Source organism: Myripristis murdjan, chromosome 14 (genome assembly GCF_902150065.1).
Source record: "Myripristis murdjan chromosome 14, fMyrMur1.1, whole genome shotgun sequence".
Taxonomy (NCBI): domain Eukaryota; kingdom Metazoa; phylum Chordata; class Actinopteri; order Holocentriformes; family Holocentridae; genus Myripristis; species Myripristis murdjan.
This window is the reverse complement of record NC_043993.1, coordinates 12,879,185-12,904,424: the sequence shown is the minus strand read 5'-3', so window position 1 is coordinate 12,904,424 and position 25,240 is coordinate 12,879,185. Positions and strand designations below refer to the sequence as shown.

Genomic DNA, 25,240 nt, shown 5'->3' with positions numbered 1-25,240 from the left:
CCAGAAATCAGAAATCCAAACAAAACGAAGAAAATCAGTGGATCACATAAGGTCTGTATTGTAGATATTACAGTAAGTGGGGACTGTATGTAAATGGCAGGCAGATACCTAGAATTGGGATTCTGTCTCCTCCATATGATTTCAAACCACCAAGCACAGCAGGGCCCTCAGAAATAATAGATAGGACCCCATCAGCAGGAGAGCTTTGGAAGATGGTCTGAACTTTTTCCATTAAAAAAAAAAAAAAAAAAAAAAAAAAATGCAAGAACTTTTCTTCAGGGAGGAGCTTCAAGGCCACTGCATCACACCCAACGGGCTTCTTAAATTGACAATTCTTACATAACGCGCCACATATCCATCACCGACTGTGTTTAAAACTTTGTTGTGAGATTGAGTGAGAGAGAGCAGCTCATAGCCAAGGTAATGCATTTTTGTTTTGACCTTTTATACTTAAAAGGAACAGAGGCGTCAAGAATGGCAGCGCACGTACTGTTGAAAAGACTAACGCCTCAGAGATGCCTCAGGAGAACTAGCAGCAGTGGTTGTCATGAAAGCCTTTGAGAATTTATAAGCAGAAGCAGAGTTACAGGTGTGGGAGCAGACAGGTGTTCGGGTAAGGCAATGGTGCAGTAAAGACAATGAACATATGGCTGGAAACACAAAAGTCATTTGTCTCCATGTTGCATGGTGTAAGCCGCACATTCAACATTCATTAGTGTGTGTGCTCAGATGTAAAGGCAGCATGCATTAAAAAATTCATTCAGATCAATGAAACACTGTTTTCTGTACAGCATGACGTTCCTAATACCAGAGGTGGAAGTAATTAATTACATTTACTCACATTGCTGTAATTGAGTAGCTTTTTTGTGTACTTGTACTTTTTGAAGTAGTTTTTAAAGTGAGTAAGTTTACTTTAATTTAGTACATTTTTGCTAGAGTGTTGTACTTCACTACATTTAAAATCATAGTCAATACAGAGAGCAAATGATCAATGATAGATTGTGGAACCTTTCACAATAAAAGCTCAGTCAGCAAAGATCAGAAGAGGAACCTGGCTCTACTTCTACGTTTTGTCATTTCCAAATTTCCAATAAAAGGTGCTCGATGAAAAATTACAGCTGGTCGATGGAAGTGAGGAACAATTTAGACTCAACTGGCAAAAATGTGGAGTAAGTTTGGGGGAATGATATCAGTGAGTTGACCTGATGATGAGAACCATGTAGGTTCAACCACCATATTACGTGTGTATTCCACATTTTGTCAGTTGAGTCTACAGCGTCCTCACTTCAACCAGCCCTCAGCAATTTTGCAGAATGCACCATTAAAAGGATCTAGTTTGAGGTGTGTTCTCTCATCCTTTTCTAACTGCATGGAAAAGATCACAGCTAACATCATTACTGTTCTGAAATTCCCAAGTACATTTTAAAAGAGCTACTTTTGACTTTAACTTCAGTAGATTTTTACAGCAGTATTTCTATACTTAGGTAAAATATCAGAAAAACAGCAATACTTCTATTTGAGCAGCAATTTGTAGTACTCTTTCCACCATTGTCTGATACTAATGATATTTTATATAGTTTTATAGTTACATGGTTTCCATTAGGCTTATTCTTATATGTTCAACAATAACTGTATGCAATGTAATCCTTTACTTGGTATGAGAATGCTACCGACCTGCTATGTATGTCTGTTATGTAACTTCTGTTATAGACGAGATGGTGTGGGAGCAAATCGTGACATCACAGAGTGACTGAGGCATTGTTTTCAGCCGGTGATACCAGAATTGTGTTTACGCTGTCATTTAGCACACACTGAATTAGGTGCTTTGGCACTTAAACACCTATGTTTGTGCCAGCCCTGAAACAAATAAAGTATTTGTTTATTAAAATAGGGGCTTTTTTAGGGGCGTGCAAGGCCTCCTATTTTCTATTTTTGTGGTTTTCCTGGTCAATGAAGGCACGCCATTGGAATTTGCTGTGGTGCGCGGTGAAATATAGCCAAGTCGATCGTGATACCGATGACAAACATGCTGAATCTTGTATGATTCACAATGCCCAAGCAGCAGAAGACATCACCCACATATTTTAAAACAAATTTATGAGATATCCTGTCATGACTGGAGACATTTGCCGTTTTAGGAAGCTGACTGTTGCTGAATCATTCAAATGTCACTTTTCCACATTTCCTTCTGTATGAGAGTCAGAGGTAACAAAAAAAAAAAAAAACAGTTTCAATAAGTAACAGTTCTCACTTGCTAACAAGAGGTTAAAAATGTTTCCTGCTGGAACTTGACTGTCTCCTTTTTTTGCACTTTTGTTTCCCATTTGAACTGGAAAATTTGTGCTTGGCAAGTGACAGAAATTTGGAGGTATTTTCAGTACATTGACTTTGCAGCTTTGCTGGGTTATAGCACAATTTAAAAGATGGAGGAGTGTGTTATAAAAGTGAAATCTACAGGAAGTATTTCATTTTTTGGACATATCGAATTTGGAATTGGTTTCATTGCTGCATATCCACACTGGCTCCATCACAGTCCTACATGCTGACCCTCTTCCTCATCAGACTCAGGTATCTGTTTATAATGAGTGTAATGTAGCCTGATGGAAAGCAGAGGAGAGGAGCAGTCCGGTGTTAAATGGCTTTTACAGGAAGGTAAGGGATGTGAGCCAGTGCATGATAACTACCAAATCACAGAGCGGGAGATGTTCAACTTCCATCCTACTGGGGAAAGAATAAAAACAGAGAAATAGCAAATACATCAGTTTGGCGAATACATTATAGCCACAAACGTTTCATTGAAGGTGTCTCAGTTTTTTCCTTCTGTTTTACCAGATCTCCTACTGTTCTTTCTGACTCTGCCGTGTTTCTTTCCTTTCACTCGCACTCCCTTGCTCTCTTCTGCTTTTCTTTTGCTGAGTCTAAACTCTTTAGGGACCCACACTGAGAAATCAATTTTGCTTGGCCTCTTTGCCTTTGGAAGGGAACATAGGCATATATAAATATTCACAGGCGGCTATTTCAGATCCTCAGCTTAGGGACTGAACTAGTGGATGAGCTGTTCTTCTGTTTGATCCTGCAGCCTGTATCCATGCATCTGTACGGATAATTTCTCTCTCTTCCCCTGTGCACTCCTCGTTTCACAAACTGTTCTTCCCTCCCTTTCGCCCTCCCTAAATCCCTTCCTTCCATCCTCCCTTCCTTCCTCTCTTCACATATCTATTAGGTTTTCCTTTCGCTGTTTCTTCCTATCAACATTCTTTCCTTTCCTCTGGTTTTTCCCTACTTTCTCTCTGCCTTTCCTCCTCCCTCCCTCCCTCCCTCCCTTGCCTCATTCTATCCATCCCTCATTCCATCCTTCATTACCTTCAATCCCTCTGTTCTTCCTTCCTGCATTCCTTTCTGTCTTTAGCCTTATCTTCACATGGCTATGACTTTTCTACTTCCCTTCATTCTTTCCTTCCTTCCTTCCTTCCTCCTTCTCTCCCTCCCTCCCTCCCTCCCTTCCTTCCTTTCTTCCTTCCTTCCTTCCTTAATTCCATCTCTCTTACTTTACTCCCTCAACTTCTTCAACCACCATCTATAATTCCCTATCTTTTGTATGTGAAGCTTAATTTTAAGTCCCTTCATATTTAATGCATCTTTACCCATGTGACTTCAGTTTTAGAAACAGATTCATATTTCATCACCCCTCTGCTGCATTTGTGGAGCTGAGAACTCAGCCAGTATGGAGACTACACACTGAGACAGAGGAACTGTACTCTATTAACGGGCTGCTCTTCATTAATGTGTAGTGTCTCTCAGAGGAGCACAAAGACGAACGTGTGTAGCGTAGCCCTTTTCTTCATTTTGACGCACACGCAATAACTGACCAGACAAATCTCATAACATTAAGCCCATTCAAAGAGACACTACTGTATGTCATATTATGCCCTCTCCCTCTCCCCTCGCTGCTGGTCTGTTTGGTACTGATAACTACTTCATGGATTTCTTTCATAGATACCCCCTCTTCCCTCCTATCCTTCTGGCTTTTAATCCCTGTGCCTTACTCATTCTCTCTCTCTCTCTCTCTCTCTCTCTCTCTCTCTCTCACTCTCTCTCTCACTCTCACTCTCTCTCTCTCGCTGTCTCTTGTCAGTTTTGTTTTACTAACAGTGCAGTGATATTGTCTCTCAGAGGCACACCTCTTCCACTGCCCTAACCTGCTGTCAGGCTGGATCTGGTGTGACAGTGGGTATACTAGGTACACCACTGGACATGCATATACACACAAACACAAACACACACATGCACCATGCACACAAATTGCAAATGCATCCGACTTGCACATGCAAACACCCACACATAAACATACCTATATTCAAATGCCCACACACACACACACACAGAGAGAGAGAGAGAGAGAGAGAGAGAGAATCAAACTGCATGCAACACAAGCTGGTGCTCTTTCTGACCTCACCTTGACCTAACACGAGACACCTTCCTCACATCCTAATAGCTAATACAGCTGGACAAGTGTGTGTGTGTGTGTGTGTGTGGGTGGGTGGGTGGGTGTGCACTTGTACACATGTATTCTGATGCATATTTTATATGAGGCTGCTGAGTGTAAGAGTGAAACTAGGACACGAAGGAGGCCAAAATATATCCTGGTTAAATGTGGGTGTGTTTCTCCCTGAACAGGAGATGAATGTGCATACTTATTCCATTACCTTTTACTTTTTAACCATTTTTCTTTCCTTTCATTGGCTTATCATTCTGCCTCAGGGCTCATTTTGGAACTCTGTCTATTAGCCACACACACATTTACGCGCACACAGACACACACACAGACAGATGTACGCACTGTCTGACAAAAGGGAGGCAAACAAACAGTCCACCTCAGCCGTTTGAGGACACTTTTCTGTTTAATGTTATTTATAAACAGCTTTTGAGTCTGGCATTGTTTGATAACCACATACAAAACATTTGGGTTGCACAAAGGAAGGGAAAGGAAGAGAATAAGGAGATAGAGGGAGAAGGGAGTGACGGCGTTGGGAGGGAAAGGAGAGGAGAAGGTGGAGTGGGAAGAAGAGAATAAGCAGATAGAGGAGAGCAAGGGATGAATAGGAGGATAGAAAAGGAAGGGGGAGAGGCATGGGGGGACAGAACAGTATACCATTTATCTGGAATGAGTCAGCAAAACAAAAGAAAAGACAGAACACAAAAAAAGAAATAATCATTTACAAAAAAAACAAACAAACAAAAAAAAAGTTGCAGCCCCTAGTTCCCTTTTTTTCAGGGAACTACCAAGACACAACAGGGAGTCAGTTTCTCTTTTTGTTACAAAAGTCACCCTCACAGAAACGAACAGACACAAAGTCAATTTACATCACCTCTGGGTTCACAGCAGCACAGACAAGGTCACCAGTAGGGGTCTCTAATCCTACATGTCAGGAGAATGACACCAGAGACAGGCTTTTGTTCAAACCCCTAACGATTACATAGATACACACGGAAAGGCGTTGTTCAGCAGGAAACACACACACAAGCTGGGCACGAGTGTGTTGTCCCACTGCTCTTGGATTCCAACCCAAACCTTATAATATTTAGATTGCCAGTGAACCAGGTCTGATCATCTAGTTTGTGCTTTTGTTTGCATGTCATGATTTTATGTTAAATATGTTGTCATTTGCATATCTGGCTGTCTGCCTGTGCTGCTCAAAGGCTTTGAAATTGTCGGAATTGATAACTTTATAATGCTATCAGACATGAACAGGGACTGGTGACATCACGGCCAGTTAGCGGTATGCTAAAGGTATCCAGATGGCCCGTGCGTATCTATACAGAGTTCACCTGTTGTGTTGTCTCGTGTACTTTTGAGACTTGAGGTGAACAACTCCGAGGGATGAAGTAAAAGTCTGGACAGCATTGATTGAACACAGCTCTCCGCTGGGATTCGAGGGCCCTGGACTAGCAGGGGGTTTGTATGTGGTGAACAAGAAGGCTGTGGAGGTGAGTGAGAGGGTTTGGTTAATGTGTCTGTGTGTGTGTGTGTGTGTGTGTGTGTGTATGTTTGAACCACTTCAGTTCGTATGGGGTACTGTTGTCCCTCAGTCCCCTCTGTCCTTGTCATGATTCAGTTTCCTGAAGAAGAAGCCAGAGCCTCAGTCAGGGCTCTAATACTCGCTCTCCACAGACATAGCAGCATTAAAATCAAACTGTCCAATCAGGGCTTGCAGATCATCAAGTCCATTTTATTTCGGAGCACTCCAGAGAGGATGAGAAAGAAACTCAGAGGCAGTTTGTCAGTCCCTTCGCTTTAAGTTGGTCTTCATAAATTCTGAATTCCTTTCCTTTACTGTCTTCAGAAAACAGTTACAACAGAGGAGGTGGAGACATTGCGATGTTGGGGGTCCCCCACTGTTTGAAAGGGTCTACCAAACACAGCTCTTAACTGTATGAATGCTGGATCAAATCACAAATCACATTTGATTGTTGATGATCATTGGTGTCTTTTGCTTTGCTGTGAAAGCTGTATTTTCTTCACCCATCCCTTTGATATAACAGAGAAAAGTGCATAACAGTTTGTGAGAATCAGACTTTTTTTTTTGGGTAGGTGTGGGGGAATGGATTGGGCCTCAACTCATCCATGGCCCATTTTGGTTGGGCTTGAACTTTTAGGCTCCTTGAGAACTCTGTTTTGTAGCCAATGAGGTCGAAGACTGAGTGAAAGTATGTTTGACCTCTGCAGTTTGTCCTCATTGGCCACTGGCTCATCTTAGGCACTCTTGCTCTCTAGCTTCTTTCTACCAGCATGGCTTTAGTGGTTTCTTCAGTGGACACATGCTCATACAAACATTAACACTAAACTATTCTTCACTCACTCACTCACTCACTCAGTTGCTCAGTTTCTCACCCACTCACTGTCACAGATTGGCTCTGACAATAGTAAGTTAGTTCTGAATGGCTTTCTGATTGATGTGAACCAGGAACAAAGGAAATGCACACTGTTCAACAAGGGCTATTTTGAAGTGCTGTCAATTATCTAGAAAGTATCATAATCTCACTGACGCTTCCTACATTATGTTGTCTGTTATAGATACATTATGGAGAGCAAAGGGTGCAGATATGCAGTAAAGTGCTGTAAGACATGGAAGTAAATCCACTTAATTGGATGAGTGGATGTGTTGTCATTATAGCCATTGCTGCTAAAACTCTTCAGGATGACTAATTTTACTGCCATTTGTCTCTGCAGTGTTTTGTTGCTAGCTTGTAAGGTACTGCAAAATAAGCAGTACGCCAATTATGAATGACTATATTTTTGTCTCTGCATGAATGACAAATAGAGGGTGCACTGAGAGTGTACTATTGTCTGTAGAGGGGCTAAACATAGACATTGAGCTTTGAACTGTTTTTCTTCTTGTTGATTGTTGTTCTCTTTCTCATTTGAATGGGTTGTTGGCTTTGTATACTATGTGGCTGTGTAGGTTTTTGTTTTCCCCAGATGAATACATAAATTCAACAAATCAATCAATGCCACAGTTTTAACAATGCTGCAGCTGTGAGACAAGTGTAATGTTTTCCTGTTGTTTCCCTTGGTGACATCATCAAAGAGCGATGGGCTAAATTGTTTTCCCTGACTTGTGTGTTTTATGACTCATAAAGATCCCTGCTGTAATACCACAAGGATGCTTCAACAGTAGATATTTGATGACGCTCTTTACACACAGTCATGTACTGTACACACACAGTTATACACACATGCCTCATTGCAAGAGCCAGGGCAGGGTTGGTCAGAGGAGTGAATCAATAGTTTGCATCATCAGCAATAACATGCCTATTTCCTGTCTCAGCGTAGGATCACAGAGGTGAGTGACAGCAGCAGAACCAAGGGGAAAATGAAAACAGAATCTGCAAGGCGGGACACTTTATTATTGGCTCTCTGTACCCCACTTGGCGGGCCAACAGAAGTTCTGGGAACACACTTGTTCTTCCTCCTTGCAGGGGCAGACAGGTCATATTTTCCTCCATCTGGAGTGTAGTCTTTGTCTCCCCCTTCCCGCAGTATTTGCACCTCATTCAGCCCCCCTTTCCCCTTGCGCCCCCGACGGGTACAGTTTCTGCGGCCTCCTTTGGGTGGCCGCGGCAAGGGTGAGGGTGACGGCAAGCTGTACTGGTCCCCATGGGGTAAGTATGGCCGCTGATGGTGGTTGTGGTGATTTCGGTGACGGTTCAGGTGGTTCAAAGACTCTCCGTGTTCCATCTCCCCACCTGCAGCACCACCTGCCTGCCCCTCTCCTGACAAGCAGCTGGGCAGCTCCTCCTTCCTCAGCGTTTTCAGGTCTTTCCCAGCCAGCTCTGGGGGTGAAACACACAGCAGCGAAGAGGTGGAGCCTCTAAACCTCCGCAACCAATCCCAAAGTGACAGGGCCTTGCAGTCACACTCCCAGGGGTTATCATTGAGTCGCAGGTACTCCAGGGCTGGCAGCAGAGTCAGGCTGGCACCAGACAGCTCGGTCAAAGAATTGTTAAACAGGTAGAGGGTGGTGAGACGCCGCAGGTCATGGAAGGCCTGGCGGTCTACCCACTGGATTCGGTTCTGGTGGAGAAGCAGGCGGTCTAAGACACCCAGACCACGGAAGGTATTCTGGCGAAGGCTCCACAGACGGTTACCATGCAGGAAGAGATGACTGAGGTTCAGCAGGTCAATGAATAGGTCGTCCTCCAGGAACTCTAACTGGTTGTCCTGCAATGAAGAAGGGGAATTAGGAAAAACAGAAAAAAAAACAAAGTTTATAAGAAGAGTCAGTAACACAGACTCTTTAAAAACATCTAATGCTGGCCATCTGTCTGAGCTTCATCCCCCGCTCCTCTCTCACCCTCCCGTCTCGGTCAGCTAGTGGCCTGTAAAACATATGAAATTATGTTTCATAACAATAACCACATTAGCCAGCTAGTTCAATGGAATTACAGTCAACATCATTCTGAAATCTAACCTGAGAAATGTAAATTATTCCTTACTAGTCAACCCAGACATACAGCAGTCCGCTCTGCAGTTATTAGTTATTAACTTTAGCAAGCTTATAGCATTAGACACTTAGCTACTTGCAACAGCCTTGCACAAGTTCAACTGAGCGCCATTCCTAATGGGGCAAACGGAAGTTGCAAACGTATAAGACAGAGTATGAGCCAAACATTTTGTTTCAAAAGCTTGAATTCTTGGCAGCCATTGAGAGTGACCATTGAGCAAACCACTTGTGATTCCCCCTGTGATGTATTATGGTAATTTTATGCTCTAGGCAATATAAATATTGCTGATTTTACCTTTAAAAAATGATGTGTAGAATACAGAGTGCAAGTAAAAATGGAGGAAAAACAAGGACTGATGGGGTTGAGATGAAAACAGGAGGGAAACAGAAATGAGGGAGGGAGGTTGAATTAAGTTGGGGCGAGAGGGATGAGGTCAGGCAGATTTGTCTAATCCCACATACAACGCTTAAAATTGACTGTGTTTTTAAATATTTCATCTAAACAATGCTTAACATCCTATTTCACATGCTGCTGACCTTCATATCGAATGCTCCTGACATCACCGTTCTCTCCGGGGTTGATACACTATGTATGTAAATTGTACCCTGCTCATGCAATGTCAATATCAATTGATTTTCCCGTCAATACTTGTGCATAAGAGAACTGCTTCACACAGTGGAGCCTTCCCTGTTCCTAAACCCACTGTGAAATTAATGTAGATATATCCCATTGTCCAGGTTTCGAATTCCAACAGTGGTTTGCTATTGAAGTGGTTTACTGTGGGTCACTGTAGTAAGCTGTAGTGTGAGGAATGCTTTGTGATCTTTTCCCTGCACTCAGGATAACAGCTATCATTTGATCAGCACCCAATTCATAGACTGTAAGTGCTGCGCCAGGCCGATGGACAGATTATGCCATAATGTGACTGCGGTTGCAGATGCTGTATGAAGATAAAAAGAGGCTGATATCCATATACCTGCAGGTAGAGATACTGAAGATTATGGAGACCCTCAAAGATCCCTGGAGGCAGGCTGATCAGGCCACAGTGGTAAAGGTGCAGGGCGTGTAGCCGACCCAGGCCCTGGAAGGTATCGGAAGCGAGGGCCTTCAGGTGGCGATTATCCCCAAGGTCGAGCTCCTCCAGGCGGTCAAAGCCGTGGAAGGTGGAGGGTTGAATGTAAGAGATGTTATTGGAATAGAGCCACAGCATGGCAGTGGTGGGGGAGAAGTGGCCACGGAGCAGGCGCTGGATCTTATTGTTCTGCAGGAAGACACGCTCGCTCTGTGCAGGGATGCCTTCGGGCACGGCATGGAAGTTGTGGGCTTGGCAGGAAACAGTGCTGGGTGAGGTGTAGCAGATGCAGTGGCGAGGGCAGGGCAGAGAGAGATCCAGGCCACACAGCACCAGCAGTAACTCCACCCCACCGCAACCTGCAAGAGGAGAGGAGAGGAGAGGAGAGGAGGGGAGAGGGGGAATGAAAATAAAACAAAGAGAGACACAAAGAGAGAGGGAGAGACAGAGAGAGAGCAAAGTAGAATTAATTGAATTCATGCAGCAGAGCGTCTGTTATCAGGAGCATCTTGAACGAAACATTCATTGCTCTCAGTTTACTAAGACAACAATAGGCATGGTTCAGTGCAGACAAATTACAGCACTGACACAAATCTCACACAAACGCTCACTCATGCACACACACACACACACACACACACACACACACAGATGTGTATTGTCTAAATGATTCTACTTACATCCATTTTAATTCATTCTCTAACTCGTCACCCTTTAACTTACCCTTCATGATCACACACCCATCATGTTAGCTCAGTCTTTAACTCTGATTAAAACCACAAATCCCAAACCCAGGGGCCTGTATTGTATTTTAGTAGGGACGTATCACCACAAAATTGTAAAAACCAAGAACCGTACCCGTTTCACACACACACCACAAGGTACAATTCTACAAACACTTTTAGTATCTCTGAGGCAGTGTGTGCGCAGTATGGTCCAAAGAACACATAAATAGGAATGTGCATAGTGCTATGACAATCAACTACAGCACAATAACACACATAAATACAAACACACACACACACCCTATGCTATCACATACCGCACAGAGTTATATCCTTTGGTTATCCTGTAAAGGCGACAGAAAATCAATGTTTCTCTTGCTTACAAGTGAACACGCACCACACCTGTAATACATTCCCACAATAAGGCAGGCGAGGAAAGGAGGGGAAGGAGAGAGAAGTAGGAGGATGAAGCGGAAAACATCCACAGCACGCCTGTGAAGTGGATATTACTTTTTTGTTTTTAGATTCCACCGGTCTCACTCTCTTTATTTATTTATTAATTTTGCCTGGGATCAATCCGGTGTTTGATGTGTTGTGGGGCTGGAGAGGGAAAAGAGTAAAGGAGAAAGAGATGAGAGTGGCAAGAGGGATGGAGGCAAGCAGACATGCCACTCTTGGGAGGAATTTCCACAGGGTGGGACGAAGAGAAGGATTAAGACAGAGGGAGAGAGAAAGAGAGCGTGATCAAACACCAAGGATGATGACTGGATTGAAAAAGATGAACATCCTCTGACTACACGTGCCTAACCTTCTCTCTCCAAAGCGCGCGCGCGTGTGTGTGTGTGTGTGTGTGTGTGTCTGTGTGCGTGTGTGTGTCTGTGTTTGTGTCTTTGTCCTTGTGTGTGTATATAGTATGTGACATTTCTTCTGAGACATGTTGTGGGAGCAATGTCTCTTGTATTTGACAAGGCTGACCTTTTCATCAACATCAGGCCTGGTGCCAAAAAAAAGAAACAGAAAAAACAACCCAAAAAAAAGAAAGGAAAAAAGAAAGAAAAAACAGCAGACAACTTCCATGGCCCTGCCCTCCTCCTCTCCTACCTTACCAACACCTTATAATAGCCATGGTCAATTAATCAACCCAAAAATGACTCAAAAAAAATGAATCAATTTCACAAATGTTTTTTCAAATTAATAGTAGCACTCATGACACTGCATATTTTACATTAACAATGACTTGTCAACAAGTCATGTATTTATATTTATTATTATTATTATTATTATTATTATTATTATTATTGTTATTATTGTTGTTGTTGTTGTTGTTGTTGTTGTTGTTAATAATAATCAATTAATTAATTGATTGATTACATTATGATTGATTAATATTAATCAATCATAAGGTAATTTTATTAACTGTAGGATACACAACATAGTGTACATTTTTGATCACGCTGTATGTCTGTCTGCTGTATGGTGACATGTCAAAATAAAATTCTATATATACTTCTATCTGTGTATTCTAAAAAAAAAATCTATAGAAGTTGCAACTTAAAGCTGATATAGTTGATTTTTGTGTCTTACTATTGCCTATCAGTAAGTTCCAACTTTATAATCAGGGCCCATATAAAACCTTTTTATGTTTAAAAAATAATAATTTTGTAACAATTAAATATTTAAACATGTTTAACCTTGATAACAATGATATAATAATATGATTAGCAAATTGTCAGAAGAGATAATCAAAAGTTATTAATAAATATCTTAGGAATGATGATGCCATCTGTGATGACTTTATTGACATGTCATTATGATAATGTATTGTACATATTGTTGATCAAATTAACTGCAATGGAATTCAATAATCTTCAATTAGCTGATTGTTAACTGTTAAATAGTAATAAATCATGTTAAACGCTGATAAATTCATCATTTATTAGTGACGGTTATGCTAAAATGTCTTTTACAGCACCACCAAGTGACAAGCCTCCCCCCCTCTCTCTCACACAGTATCTGTTTCACTTTGACTTTCTCTCTCCTCGCTGTCTGGCTATAGGGTTGATTGGTACAACGTTATTGTTATAGGCTGGAACATGCAGGGTGTATTGAGTCCCAGGGGGTTTCAACAGGATTTTATCTCTCCGTTCTTTCTTCCTCTTCTCCACTCCTCTGCTTTATCTGTCCATCTGCGTTGCCCTTTCCTTCATGCTTCTGTGCCTCCTTTCTCCAAAACGCTTACACTTCCCTTCCTCTGCTGCCTTATCTCCACACGCTGGCTCTACCCTTGCCTGCTGTGTCTGTTAATTAGGTATAACGCTGCTGTTTCCTACACTTTCTATGTGCACGGGTGTATAATCGCCCCTGTATTCATGTCTGTGCCTGTGTCTGACCCTGCATGTTTATACAGAAACTATATGTGCATGGGTGCACACATTCATGTACATGTGTATATATGTATGTCTATATGTGTGGCTGCGTCTCCTTGTCTACTTTATTTGTGTCTTTCCGTAAAGGAATGATGGCATGAATCACACCGAGTTATATTCTACTGGCCTGAATAAAAGCTTTTGATACAAGTCTTACATTCACTGGTTTGAGCTTAAACGACTCACGACTGCTATTGAAACTGTTGACATTGTAGCTTTTCTTTGCTGTTCAGTAGGTTATCTGGATTACATATCTGAAGAGGACTGTTTTATTTTTAGTTTGCTCTTCTTTTGTGATGATGTAACACAAAAGAGACTGGGATGATTGGGAGTCAAACATCACAACCAGAAAAACCTGACATCAAAGCATCAAGACTGAAGATACAGTATGTAATAAATATCGGCTTAGCTGATGTAACTATTTTGCTCCAATATAGATCATTTTGTGTGTTCAGAATATTCACTTGGAGATTTCTCTGCGGCTGATTGCCCCATGTTTAGCTCGCCTAAGACATTTGAGTTGTTTACATTCAAATTTCAACCTATATATTGCTGCTTGACACATCCTGCTTCAAGGGTGAGCTTGCATTTCCAATCGCTCTCGTTTGCTCGTCATCTTTTTGTTTATCCCTCCAGACTTTCATTTCTCTTTTTGTCTTTTTATCACCACACTTTTATATCTGTCTCTCTCTCTCCCTGCCCTATGCCCCTTTGAATTTTGCCAATTATATCCTCTATATCTCGACCCACCATCTCTCCCATTCACTATGCAAATATACTGTGTGTGTGTGTGTGTGTGTGTGTTTGTGCATGTGTACATGATTGTGTGTTCATGAATGAAGTTCTACGTGTATATTTGAGAAAAACTGTTCATAGTTGGTGTGTGCTGTATGTCTAACTGTATGCATCTAAGAACGAGTGTGTCTGCATTTGTGTGTGTGAATACGTCTCTGCTCAGAGATTAACTGGGGGTATTTAAAGTTTCACAGATTGAGAGATGGAGGTGATGATATGAGATAGAGAAAGTTGCTGACTGCCATATGGCCCTGACACAGGGGGCAGCAAAATCTCTGGCCAGCATCCGCTTGTTCACACACATTTGGAATTTTTCATTAAACTACAAATTTGCCTACACAGTAAGCTCCCAAAGTGTTTGGCTCTATACTCACATCTCTCTGTACTTCAAAATACACAGCGACCATGATGCTCAAGGAAAGATTTCCATATCCGCCTTTTTGTATACTTTTTTTTTGCCAAGGAGAATTATATTAAGATGTAACTATTTCCAGTGCTGTACTGCCAAAAAAAAAAAAAAAAAAAAAACTGTAAGGAAAGTTTTGTCATTATCTACTTACCCTCATGTCAGTAGAGACAATGGTGAAGTTTGTATGTCAATTTAACAACCCTGCTGGCACTTATAATATTCCCAACAGCATTTCATCACACAGTCTACTTGCAGTGACAGTTGGCACAGTGCAGAACAAGTGAGAAAAATGTGTGAGATGATGAGGTAAATATTAGACTTTTGAGCCAACTGTGGAGTCATGTGACTCCAGAGAACATGCTGTTTCAAGTAATTTTATGGACAAATTTCCTGTTTGGAAATCTAAAGAAACAGTCTCCTTTCACCAGTTGATTTGCCTGAAGCCTGAAATGCTAGGTCAGTGTGTGTTCAGTTTGCGTACAAACTTGTATTCAATGGCAAAATTTTAATTTAGGGGTGAACTATTTAACAATGCAAAGACTCATGAAACCCATGAGTCAAACAAACCCAAATTTTCTTTTCAAATGTTAAAAATCTACTTTCCTGCAGCTTTACTGCCATTCAGTATATGCTACTCTACTGTTCAATATTGTATGTTTCGGACTGCATTATGCCCTAAAGCTAAAGTACGGTATGTAATACATGGATAGATAAATAATAACAAGTAAACAAGTGTGAGAGATATCAGACTGGCCAATCCCTCATGTCCCCAACACAACACACATTAACAAGCTTCAAAGTAGATGAAAATCTGTGTAACCAATAATTTCTCATGATGTATTTCCCCCACAAAGTTTGATAGGAAAAGAAAAGTGAGTCACTTATCCTTAAAAAGTGATCTATGCCTGTGAAACTCTCACGCAAGGTCCAAATTATTTTAAGCTCCTTTGAAAACTGTTTTTTGTGATTTTGTGAACGATGTGTTCCATACAACGTGCACAGATAGACTCCAAAGCCCTTTTGCTGCCCTCTGACTCAACAGGTGCCCTCTTGGTTGATGCTGTTATTATTATTATTACATTCAATTAATATAATGAGGGGAAAGGTACATTAGTATCAACAAAAAATAGACACCATCTCAAACTTAGACCACTCCTTGCAATTTTTGTTTGGCATTACATCAGGTTTGGGGTGTTTCTGTCAAACTGATCAAAACTGAACACACCCACATTGGGTGGAGTGGCTCAGCTGGCTGTGTTTGTCATGAATATCAGCAGCTATTATTTGGTATAAACTCTCCAGACACTAGAAAAATATCACATTGAAAATATTATAAAATAACATTTTAATTTGGTCTATACTGGGTTAGATTAAGGGCTGATTCTTACTGGTATCTGTCCTCCACAGCTGCCTGTAGGATGTATGGCAGCCTTCTCTTATGGTTAATTACATTTTATAGCCATCTGAAGGCGGCAGGACCAGTATGTCATTCTATCCCTTTGGAGGAAATGGTGCATGTTTTCAAAGTGATATGCAATTACGTTATCCAGCGTGGATCCTTACATTAAATCAAATGCCACCAGCACCAGGCTCATCTAGAAGTGCACACACTTCTTTGTTTTTGTACACACCAATGTGGTCGGCTATAACTCCAAGTTTATACTGTGGAAAAGATGCTCAGTCGTCATTCTGCATCTTCATTCTATAAACGCCTGGGAGCAACTGCCCCCATCCTTTCCTTTCCATCAGCTCTCCTAAAAGTAGCTCCTGCTGCCTGATGGTTTTTTATTTATTTATTTATTTATTTCCAACACAGAAAGGCCTGTGGCTGTGACAAATAAGGTGTGGTAGAGTAGAAACATGGCTGTAATTGTTTTGGGGTAAATCTGATTGCAGGGGACAGCCGAACAGGTTAAGACTATGGTTTTACTCACATTTTTAATTACTGCTTCATTGCACATATTTAAATGAAAACTGTATTAAATTTAATGAATAATTAGCTTCAAGAATTTATTTACATTAATGTGTAAGGAAAAAAAATTACAGGCAACCCACGCAGAGTTAAATTGAGATCAACTGGAGTCTGTCAGAACTGAAGAAGCCTCTTGGATCAGAAGTCAAATGTCTTCAAGAACCTGCAATAAGTCCAGTTGATGTCAAATCAACTCTACATGGCAAACCATGGCCTAGATGACTGAGATCCTCTACAGGCAAATTACAGGCAACCAACAAAACGATCCAAAGTTTGTTGCAACTTCACTGTTATTGAATGAATAATTGTCCTCCAACATATGGCATCAGTATTATCATGCACATCAATATGCATTAGCTTTCTAGGCTTTTCATTTGTATTTGAGAGACGTAATGATAAACATGTCAGTTAGGGTTAGGGTTAGTCATAGAATAGTCTATTTTTTACTTCCAGCTCTGAAATTTAGTATACTGGCCTGCATATCTCCAATAGGTGAGATGTTTTCCAAAATCAGTTAGGCTCTGTTACATAATGGAAATCTGTTTGGATGCAGTTACTGTAAACTGCACTGAATTACTTCCAAATTTTCCTCTCTAGAGCAAATGACTGATCTAATGTGACTGAAAACATGTCAAATCTGTGGTTTCTTCAAAGAATAAAAAAAGTAATAAATCAATACAGAACCTTATGAATAGTGTGTGATATGAATGGTGGTGTGGCAACATCAGGGTGGGAACAGAGCATTTGTTTATTGCTTGAGCCCCAACCCCCCAAAATGTCTCTGCATATCCCTGCTGGCTGCAGATCAGTTCTCCTAAGTTTGCTTCTGTTCATGGTTTGCAATCTTGAGAACTTGAAAACAAGGAAAAAGGGACCAAAAAAAAAAAGATTCCAGGGATGTGATATGAATGAAATACCCTGCTCGGCATTAGAGCTGTGCAAAAAATTGATAGAGCTAAGTATTGCAATGTTATTTTTTGAATGTATTAATTCTCCAGTCCCTTGTATTGCTATGCAAGTGCTTATGCACTTGATTATCATGAGATGTTTTTAGCATCTACATTTTAGTGTACTGTGTCAAGTAAGTGCATTATGAGTATTCTGTTTTAATCAGTTGGAATGGGCATTTTGAATTACATCGAGGCAGTGTGTCACCAGATTTATTGTATAATAGTATAATTTATTAGTTGATCCAGGTGTCATGCAATAGGTTGCATATTACGCGCTGTTAATATACTTTCAGTCAACTCTGTAAAATATATCACGTATCATTACATGTGTTGTATTGCATGGTCCTTGGTACCCTGTAGTAATTACATATTTTCACACCTTAAAAGATAATAGGGTGCTAGACTACAAAATCCAAAAAAAAAAAAATAATAATAATAATGCTTTTGAAATACTTGGAGACCAGTTTAAATTATCTCTTCCAGCTTGACTCCAACTGCCACATACTGGCAATAATGACATGGTTAATGAAGTCCTTTTCTCCTCTGGGTTTGTCTACAAGTATGAGTCATTCGCTTTGTCCATCCCAGGAAGTCTAGCCGTTTTGATCAAGTCGCCCTCTGTGTCCCTGTGTCTCTCACCCGCTGGTTGTTTTTCTGAATTCTCATCGTTGCTTCCCCTCTCAGATATTTGCTGAAAGCTTCATCAAGCACAGCCAGAGTTCAATTACAAGAGCTGTCTCACTCCCCATCTCTCTCACATCCCTCCACACCAGTGCATAATCTGCATGCACACACACACACACACACACACACACACACACACACACACACACACACACAAAAGCACACACAAAAGCACATGCACACACAAGCACATACACATACCCACACTCTGCCTGTCAGGTCATCATCACAATCACCTCTCAACTACAACATGGCATCTTGAGCAGACACCTGCCACTCAACTCTGGCAAACACAAGAAAAAAAGTAACAGAGTGAGGAATGAGAGAGCAAGGGTGAGAGAGAGAAAGAGAGAGAGAGAGAGAGAGAGAGAGAGAGAGAGGGTGAGAGAAGAGGAGGGGAGCCAGAGAGGAGAGGAATGGGCAATATCATACTCAAAGGGAAAGAGTAGCTCTTAAAACATGAAAGCAGAGGCAGGGGAGACAGGCACAGCATGGCGGTGTGGGAGGGAAAGGGAACAGAGCGAGTGAGTCTGTAGCTAAAAAAGGATGATGGGGCTGACAGCAAAGTGTAGACCATTATATATATATAGGTAGCTATGTAAATGTCTGTCTGCTCTGCATACAAGAGACTGGTGGCTGTCAGTGACGTACCAGCCAATGCTCTGACCTTCTGTGAGGTGAGTATCAGATGACTGCTTCTAATTAATCACACCACCTCACACACACATTCACATATACATGCAGAAAAACTTATACAGATGAAATTATATTCATACGTTTGGGCATGTGGGCATGTTGCACATACATGCACGCACACACAGGCGAGCAGCGGTGGCATTAATCAAAAACTTAGCAAGACAGAAAAAGTGACAAAAGGGAGGCAGAAAAAAGTGAGAGTAACAGAGAAGGGAGGGGAATGCGAACAAAATGAGTGAAATTAACAAAAAAACAGTGAGAGGCGTGAAGCGAGAATGGGTGCGGGTGGGACGACGGCTAGCTCAGGCATTCAATATAGATGCTGCTCCTCTCTTGTTGGTGGTTGATTTAGCTTAGCGTAATCCCAAAGATCATTTAGCGCTGCTCATTCAAATGGTGATAAATCTCTGGCAGAGTTAATGAGAGATTTAAATGGCGTCATTGCCTGAAAGACACAGCTGAAATATCTCTGCACTACCTAATCCTCCCCTCTCATGTAATACAGTATACAACCATTACATCCATCTTCATATTGGAGACTGGACAAATCAGGTCAGTACTGCCGGCTCTGCATCAGTGAGACTCTGTGGCTTAGGAATTACATTTTCCTGCTCTTGGCACTCTTGTTTCATTTACAGCCCTACTCCCACGACCCCCAACCAAAATTTCAAACAAGCTTTGCAGGTAAATCACAGGCTCATCAGGTAAATCAGGAGTAACAACTGATTCCCACCACTTGAAAAAGATACCACAGCACATCCCTGTTCTGAATTCGCTGCCGCACACCTCATTTTGATAGCGACTGGGACAGGTGGAAATAATGATGCATTATTATTTTTTTTTACATAGACTGTTTTCAGACAAACTTAGAAGTTCAGGTTGTGACTTTACAGAGGCAGGTCTGAAAACTGTGTGCTGCTATGGCTTCATTTATCCAGGAGGTATGCACAGAAGCAGAGGAAATGGAAAGTGATACGATACGATATGATACGATACTATTATGACTGCTGTATGATACAATACAATACAATGCAATATGATACGATGCAAGGTGATACAATATGCAGAGGTGGAATGGTAAAAGGACTGCATTTCTATAGTGCTTTTCTAACTTACCGACTATTCAAAGTGCTATACAATGCATACCTACTACTGTAATTAAGCAGCATTTTTGTGCACTCTTTTAGTCAGTAAATTTACTATTAGTTTAGTGCATTTTTGCTGACATATCTTGTGCTTAATGACATTTTAAATCACATCAATCATAGAGTACAAATACTGTCTATGAGCAATCAGAGACTATCATAAATTAACAAAGTGTGGTGCCTTTCAGAGTGAACGGTCAGTTAGCAGAGATGAGAGGAAGAATATGGCTTTACTTTTTTGATGCTCTCTTTTTCAATTTCCAGAATTAAAAGAATCTAGTTTGAACTTTGAACAACTCTTTTAGACTTACACAGAAAAAAAAAATCACATCGACCAAAGTTATTTTCTCTAAAACGTTAAAAAGCAACTTTCCCTCTGAGTACACTGACTTAAGTAGATTTTTACTGCAGTACTTCTAATTCCATTTAAATAAAAAAAAAAAAAAAAAAAATCACCCAGGTAACCATACTTCTAAGAGAGTAGCAATTTCTAACATTCATTGGACTGTGAACAATATGATAATACTTTACTGCCCAGTTTTCTGGACATTGTGCTGCCTCTTTCCACATAATCGCAAATAATCACAATCACACAGCATCATAGCATCAGTACGTTAAATGTATTACATTGGTTGCAAACCCACATCATGATAAGAACATGCAGGTTCTCTGAGCTGGTGGATGGCAGTGCTCTGCTCTCGACTCTGTCCTTGTCCAGTGGGGACACAAGTGCTTAATGTTGGCAGTCTGAAAGAGTAATCGATGCTCATAATCATGAAGCACCTTTAATCGCATAGCCTTCAATGGAATCTAGCCCGTTTAACAAATCCAAGAGGGCTTGCTAGAAAGCTATTTCTCAAGGTATCTAGCTTATAATTAGCCCTCATCTTGTGTGGTCTATTTCCCATTTCCTGACGCTCTCAGTGATCTGATTCTCTGCCTCGGCCCCTCGGCCCCTGGCCTGGCGTTGTGACATCTGTTCAGCACACAACATACTGGCCCATTAAAAGTACACACACTCTACTCTGATCAGGGCAAGCGTATGCGTGTGAGTTTGTGAGAAAAAGAGAAAGCGAGTGAGAGACAGAACGCAAAAATAACCAGTACCCTCTTTGCAAACAGTAATTGGGTCGTTTGAAAGGCTAAGCCTATCTCAACACTAATCAAGCTCTAATTATACTACAACACCCCCCCTCTCCTCCCCATACATACATGCTGCACATGCACAATCAGATGATGCTGGTCATACCATTTAGCTCCTGCCCATGACAAGAGAAGACATGTGAAAGGCAGGACAGTGCTGAGGTTCTCCATCTCACCCTGCCTCAGTGAAACTAAGCCGATAACACAGACTGACAGGGTGACATGTGTCACTGGGAAACAGGGGCCATGTTCAGTCTGCGATGAAGAGGTGCCGCAGTTAGGAATCGCACACAAGTGCATTCACGCACGCTGAGACACAGGGAGATGAGAGCCAAACACTCTTCAACGAAGACTCACATGCACATGCACCACCATGCACAAGCAGACACAGGCATGCAGGCATAAATGTAGTTGTACAGTCACACATGCATACCCACACACACACACACACACACACACACACACACACACACACACACACGCACATGCTCACACACATGCATACCCTCAGTGGAGCAAAGAGACACCAATCACAGGAATTTCACAGCTGACTGACCCTGATCTGGCAGACTTCTCTGCATCTGTGTCTGCTGAAATGGTGTATGTGTGTGTCTACTCCCAAACCTCCCCCCACCTCCCTTGCCACTCACCACACAAACATCCACACACACTCACACATCACAGCAGTTGTGGCTGAGGTGCTGGTTGCCCTCCTGAGTCTTGCCATCACTGGATCTGAAACGTTCTATGGCAGATATCCTCAGTGGAGAAAGGCAAGAAATGAGCCTGTCCAAAAAGCCAATGAGAAAAGGAAAAGAAAGTGCAGCAGCAGAGGGGGGGGATTGGTGCTTCTCTTAATAGCTGTTTGTCCAATTCCCCCAGCACAAGGAAAATCTCCTCTTCCTCTTTTTGCGCATAAATCATTCTTTGCTCTCTCTGCTCCTCACTGCATGTATGAATCACCCTTTGTCACCCTCCTCCACTATCCTCCTTGTTGTTTGTTTAGTTTCTCATCTGTCTCTATCACAATGACGCTTAAAAGCAGGTCTTATTATTGTATAAATCTCTCCAGGCATTGACTGTCTGAGATACTATGCCTTTTTTGCACTGTATTTGTTTTCGAAGCTCTCTAAGCGATTTTCTGTTACAGTTTAAGGTTTACACTGTTAAGTCAGATGTACAGAATAAAGAAGAGAGGGAGGAATAGAGGAGGGCACAGAAGATGGACAAGGTGAAGGGTTACACGTCCAAGTAAGACATGATGAAAGCATGAGATCAAAGTGTCAGTGATACCTGACTGAAGGATCATTTGTCAGGAAACTGTTTGATACAGATTTCGTTACAGTGGCTGTAAATGTACCATTGATAAGTAAAACGCAGAATTTGTTGCAATATCTTTAGCTTATTTAGCTTAGATGCAAAGTAAATTTTGAGCAAGCAACATGTGGTAAATCATGCATTTTTTACAAGATGTTCAATCAATGCTGTTAAGAAACTGGAATTCTTTTGGCATCAGCAGAATGAATTCACAGGGACATTTTCACAAGCAGATATGGGGGGCTTTTATTATGATATTCATGTTTGAGATGTTGCAGTCCATCTGCAATGTGATGTTGCAGGCAACAGTCATATGTTGTTCCTATGTGCAGGTTATTATGGATCAAATGGATTTTAAAAAAAAAATGGATATTTCAAGGCAACATGGTATTTTGTGCTTTCCTTGACAAATTTGGTAATTTTTTTTTATCTTAATTTGAGAGGCTGAACGGATATTGGAAATATTGCAGTTGCAATATTTTACAGCATTAGATTACAACAGCAGTCTTTGGAGGAATGCCATTTTTGGCACCTTTTTTGTGCACGGTTGATTGAAATGCCAGTTGGCCTCAAAACTGAGTGAAACTGCCACTTATAGTTGTTGTATGATTTCTATGCTTTTAACAGAAAACATATGTCATTTTCCGCAGTCTCTCTTTGGACTAAGGCAATCAGAGCCAGGCAGCGGTCATTATTCAGCCTGATTGGCCAAAAACCACGAGGGGACTGGGATCAGTGTTATTTCTTTTCTCTCATTAAGTTGCTTCCCCATGGGGAATAAATTTGAGTGCTATAGAACTGTCAGCGCTTGATGTGAACAGTTTCATTCCAAAATGAAGTACTGTATCCAGCGATTGACAAATGTGAGACCTACGGCAATAAAATGACTAATGCCTTCAAAGTACAAAGGAAACCACTGGATCAACCCCCATGATCTAAATTCAGAATGTCAGACTCAACTGTTTCCAAAAGCTTGCACCTGACAGCAATTCAGCCATTCTCACAACACCATTAACATTATATTAGTGTAGCAAAGTGCCACACTTCCCCTTCGGCCACCTATTCTGTTGACATTTTTCACATCGTGCCGTAGGAGGGAGATACATTCAGGTGGAATAACAGAGGAGCAGCAGAGGAGAGACATCAGTCAGGAAATATGAGAAGGACAGGAATGGAGGGGAAGGATATATGGGGGGACAGGAAGATGTTGTCACAGCTTTTCTCCATCAGCTAAACAGAGATGAATGAGGTGAGGAGAGCATGTCGGTTATACTCCCTCAGTCAGTCATAGCATCTGGCTGATCTGAAGGTTGCCAGTTAAACTCCACCATCAGTCATGGTGCCTGGCTCGTGTGAAGGTTAGAACCATCTGGAAGTTTGCTTGTCTGTCTGTGTCCCTGTCCTTTCTTCTTCTACTGATTTAGCTCCATTTGTTCCCTTCCTTTTTGCCGTATTGCTATGTTGCTCAGTCTGTTTGTTTCTCCTTATTCTCTATCTCCGCATCTGTTCACTCTCCTCCTGCCTCGCCATCTCTCAATTTTATCACACTCGCTAGCACCACAATGAGTCATTTTAAGAGATGAATGGAAAGATTCGCATTTATTACTGTCATCACAGTAACTGAAAATCAATATATTAGCTTAAGTGCAAGTGGAGCTCAAGTGATGTGAGGGATACTTTTGCTTTGCCTACTTAGCTTATCAACAGCTTCAACAGCAGTGTGTGTAGGACTCAGTTTTGTCCAGCCCCGCCCTTCCATGCTCTTATCATCACTCCAGCACCATTGATTGTGCTCTACCTAGATTTGATAGTGAGGCATTTAAATAGACTCTTCTTAGAGCAGTATTACAAATAGACCCTTTGCATTGAATGAAGAGAACAGAAAATAAACCACAGATGAAACAGAAAGGGAAAAAAAAAATGCATTGCATGGAAACATTTGGCTGGAATAAGAGCAATTGTTTGGCTTCTCTGTGGTTTATTGCTGATATGGCTTGATAATTTCGTGAAGTTAGTTATTTTTGGAGGGCAGATAATAATACCCAAAGGCATATTGGCACAGATATCTGATTTTTCCAAAAATACATATTCTCAAGATCTAGTTTAGAAAGTTATTGTTATTGTATTATAAGAGGGATACGAGATGGTGCAGCAGATTCCACACAAGTGCTTTATATATTATAGGCACTGCTGCTACTTCCTTGTCACAAGAGGTGGCCAATTGAACTTCTAACACAATACATTAGGTTTGTGAAGCCATCATCTGTGATGAGGCAGAGGGTGCTGTGGCACATAAACAGCATCGGGAGCTTTTAAAGATGGTGTCGCATGCTGATAAATTGAGTCCCTCTGGTCTAGCGCTGACAAAGATGTCTGAGCTAGTGTAGCTATCCACTCCCATAATACTCGCACATAAAACATTCTACAGCGGAAATCAGATTTAATTTTCAGTTTCTTCTAAAAATTCCCTTTTTAAATGATATGAATTTTAAATTATACTGGAACTGGGGAATCAGGAAATTTGAGTCCCATTCAAACTACTGATAGACCACCACCACTGGAGTAAAAGTTTTAGTAGGTCTAATGGCTTCTAAATCTGGCTTGAACACACACACACACTCACGCTTTTTGTTCTCAAATCATACAGTTTTGGACGAACAGACAACGCCATGATTAAACTGTCCTCCAACATTTGAATATTGAATATTTGTCCCGCCCCCTTCTCTTTTGTGATTGGTTGTTTCTTCCAAAACTGACAGTGACGAGTGACGCATCTCGGTTAAAAGCTGAAGTGTCAAGTTTATTTCATTTATATGGCACTTTACAAACAAAAACAAGTTTTGCACCAAAGTGATCCACAAACACAATAGACAGAATTTAACTTTTCCAAAACAGCGAGC

The 25,240-nt window shown here is 41.3% G+C and overlaps 1 protein-coding gene across 1 annotated transcript in view; it reads right to left on the bottom strand.

Moving 5' to 3' along the window:
* Positions 1 to 5,220: 5,220 nt before the first annotated feature.
* The window catches only part of rtn4rl1a (reticulon 4 receptor-like 1a), an 85,216-nt gene continuing 65,196 nt past the window's right edge, over positions 5,221 to 25,240 (bottom strand). Inside the window, exons 2-3 of the mRNA XM_030068383.1 lie at positions 9,983 to 10,437; positions 5,221 to 8,722 (exon numbers count right to left, since the gene is read on the bottom strand). Coding sequence (XP_029924243.1) covers positions 7,826 to 8,722; positions 9,983 to 10,437 — 1,352 coding nt within the window. The 3' untranslated portion in view covers positions 5,221 to 7,825. The remainder of the gene's footprint in view (positions 8,723 to 9,982; positions 10,438 to 25,240) is intronic.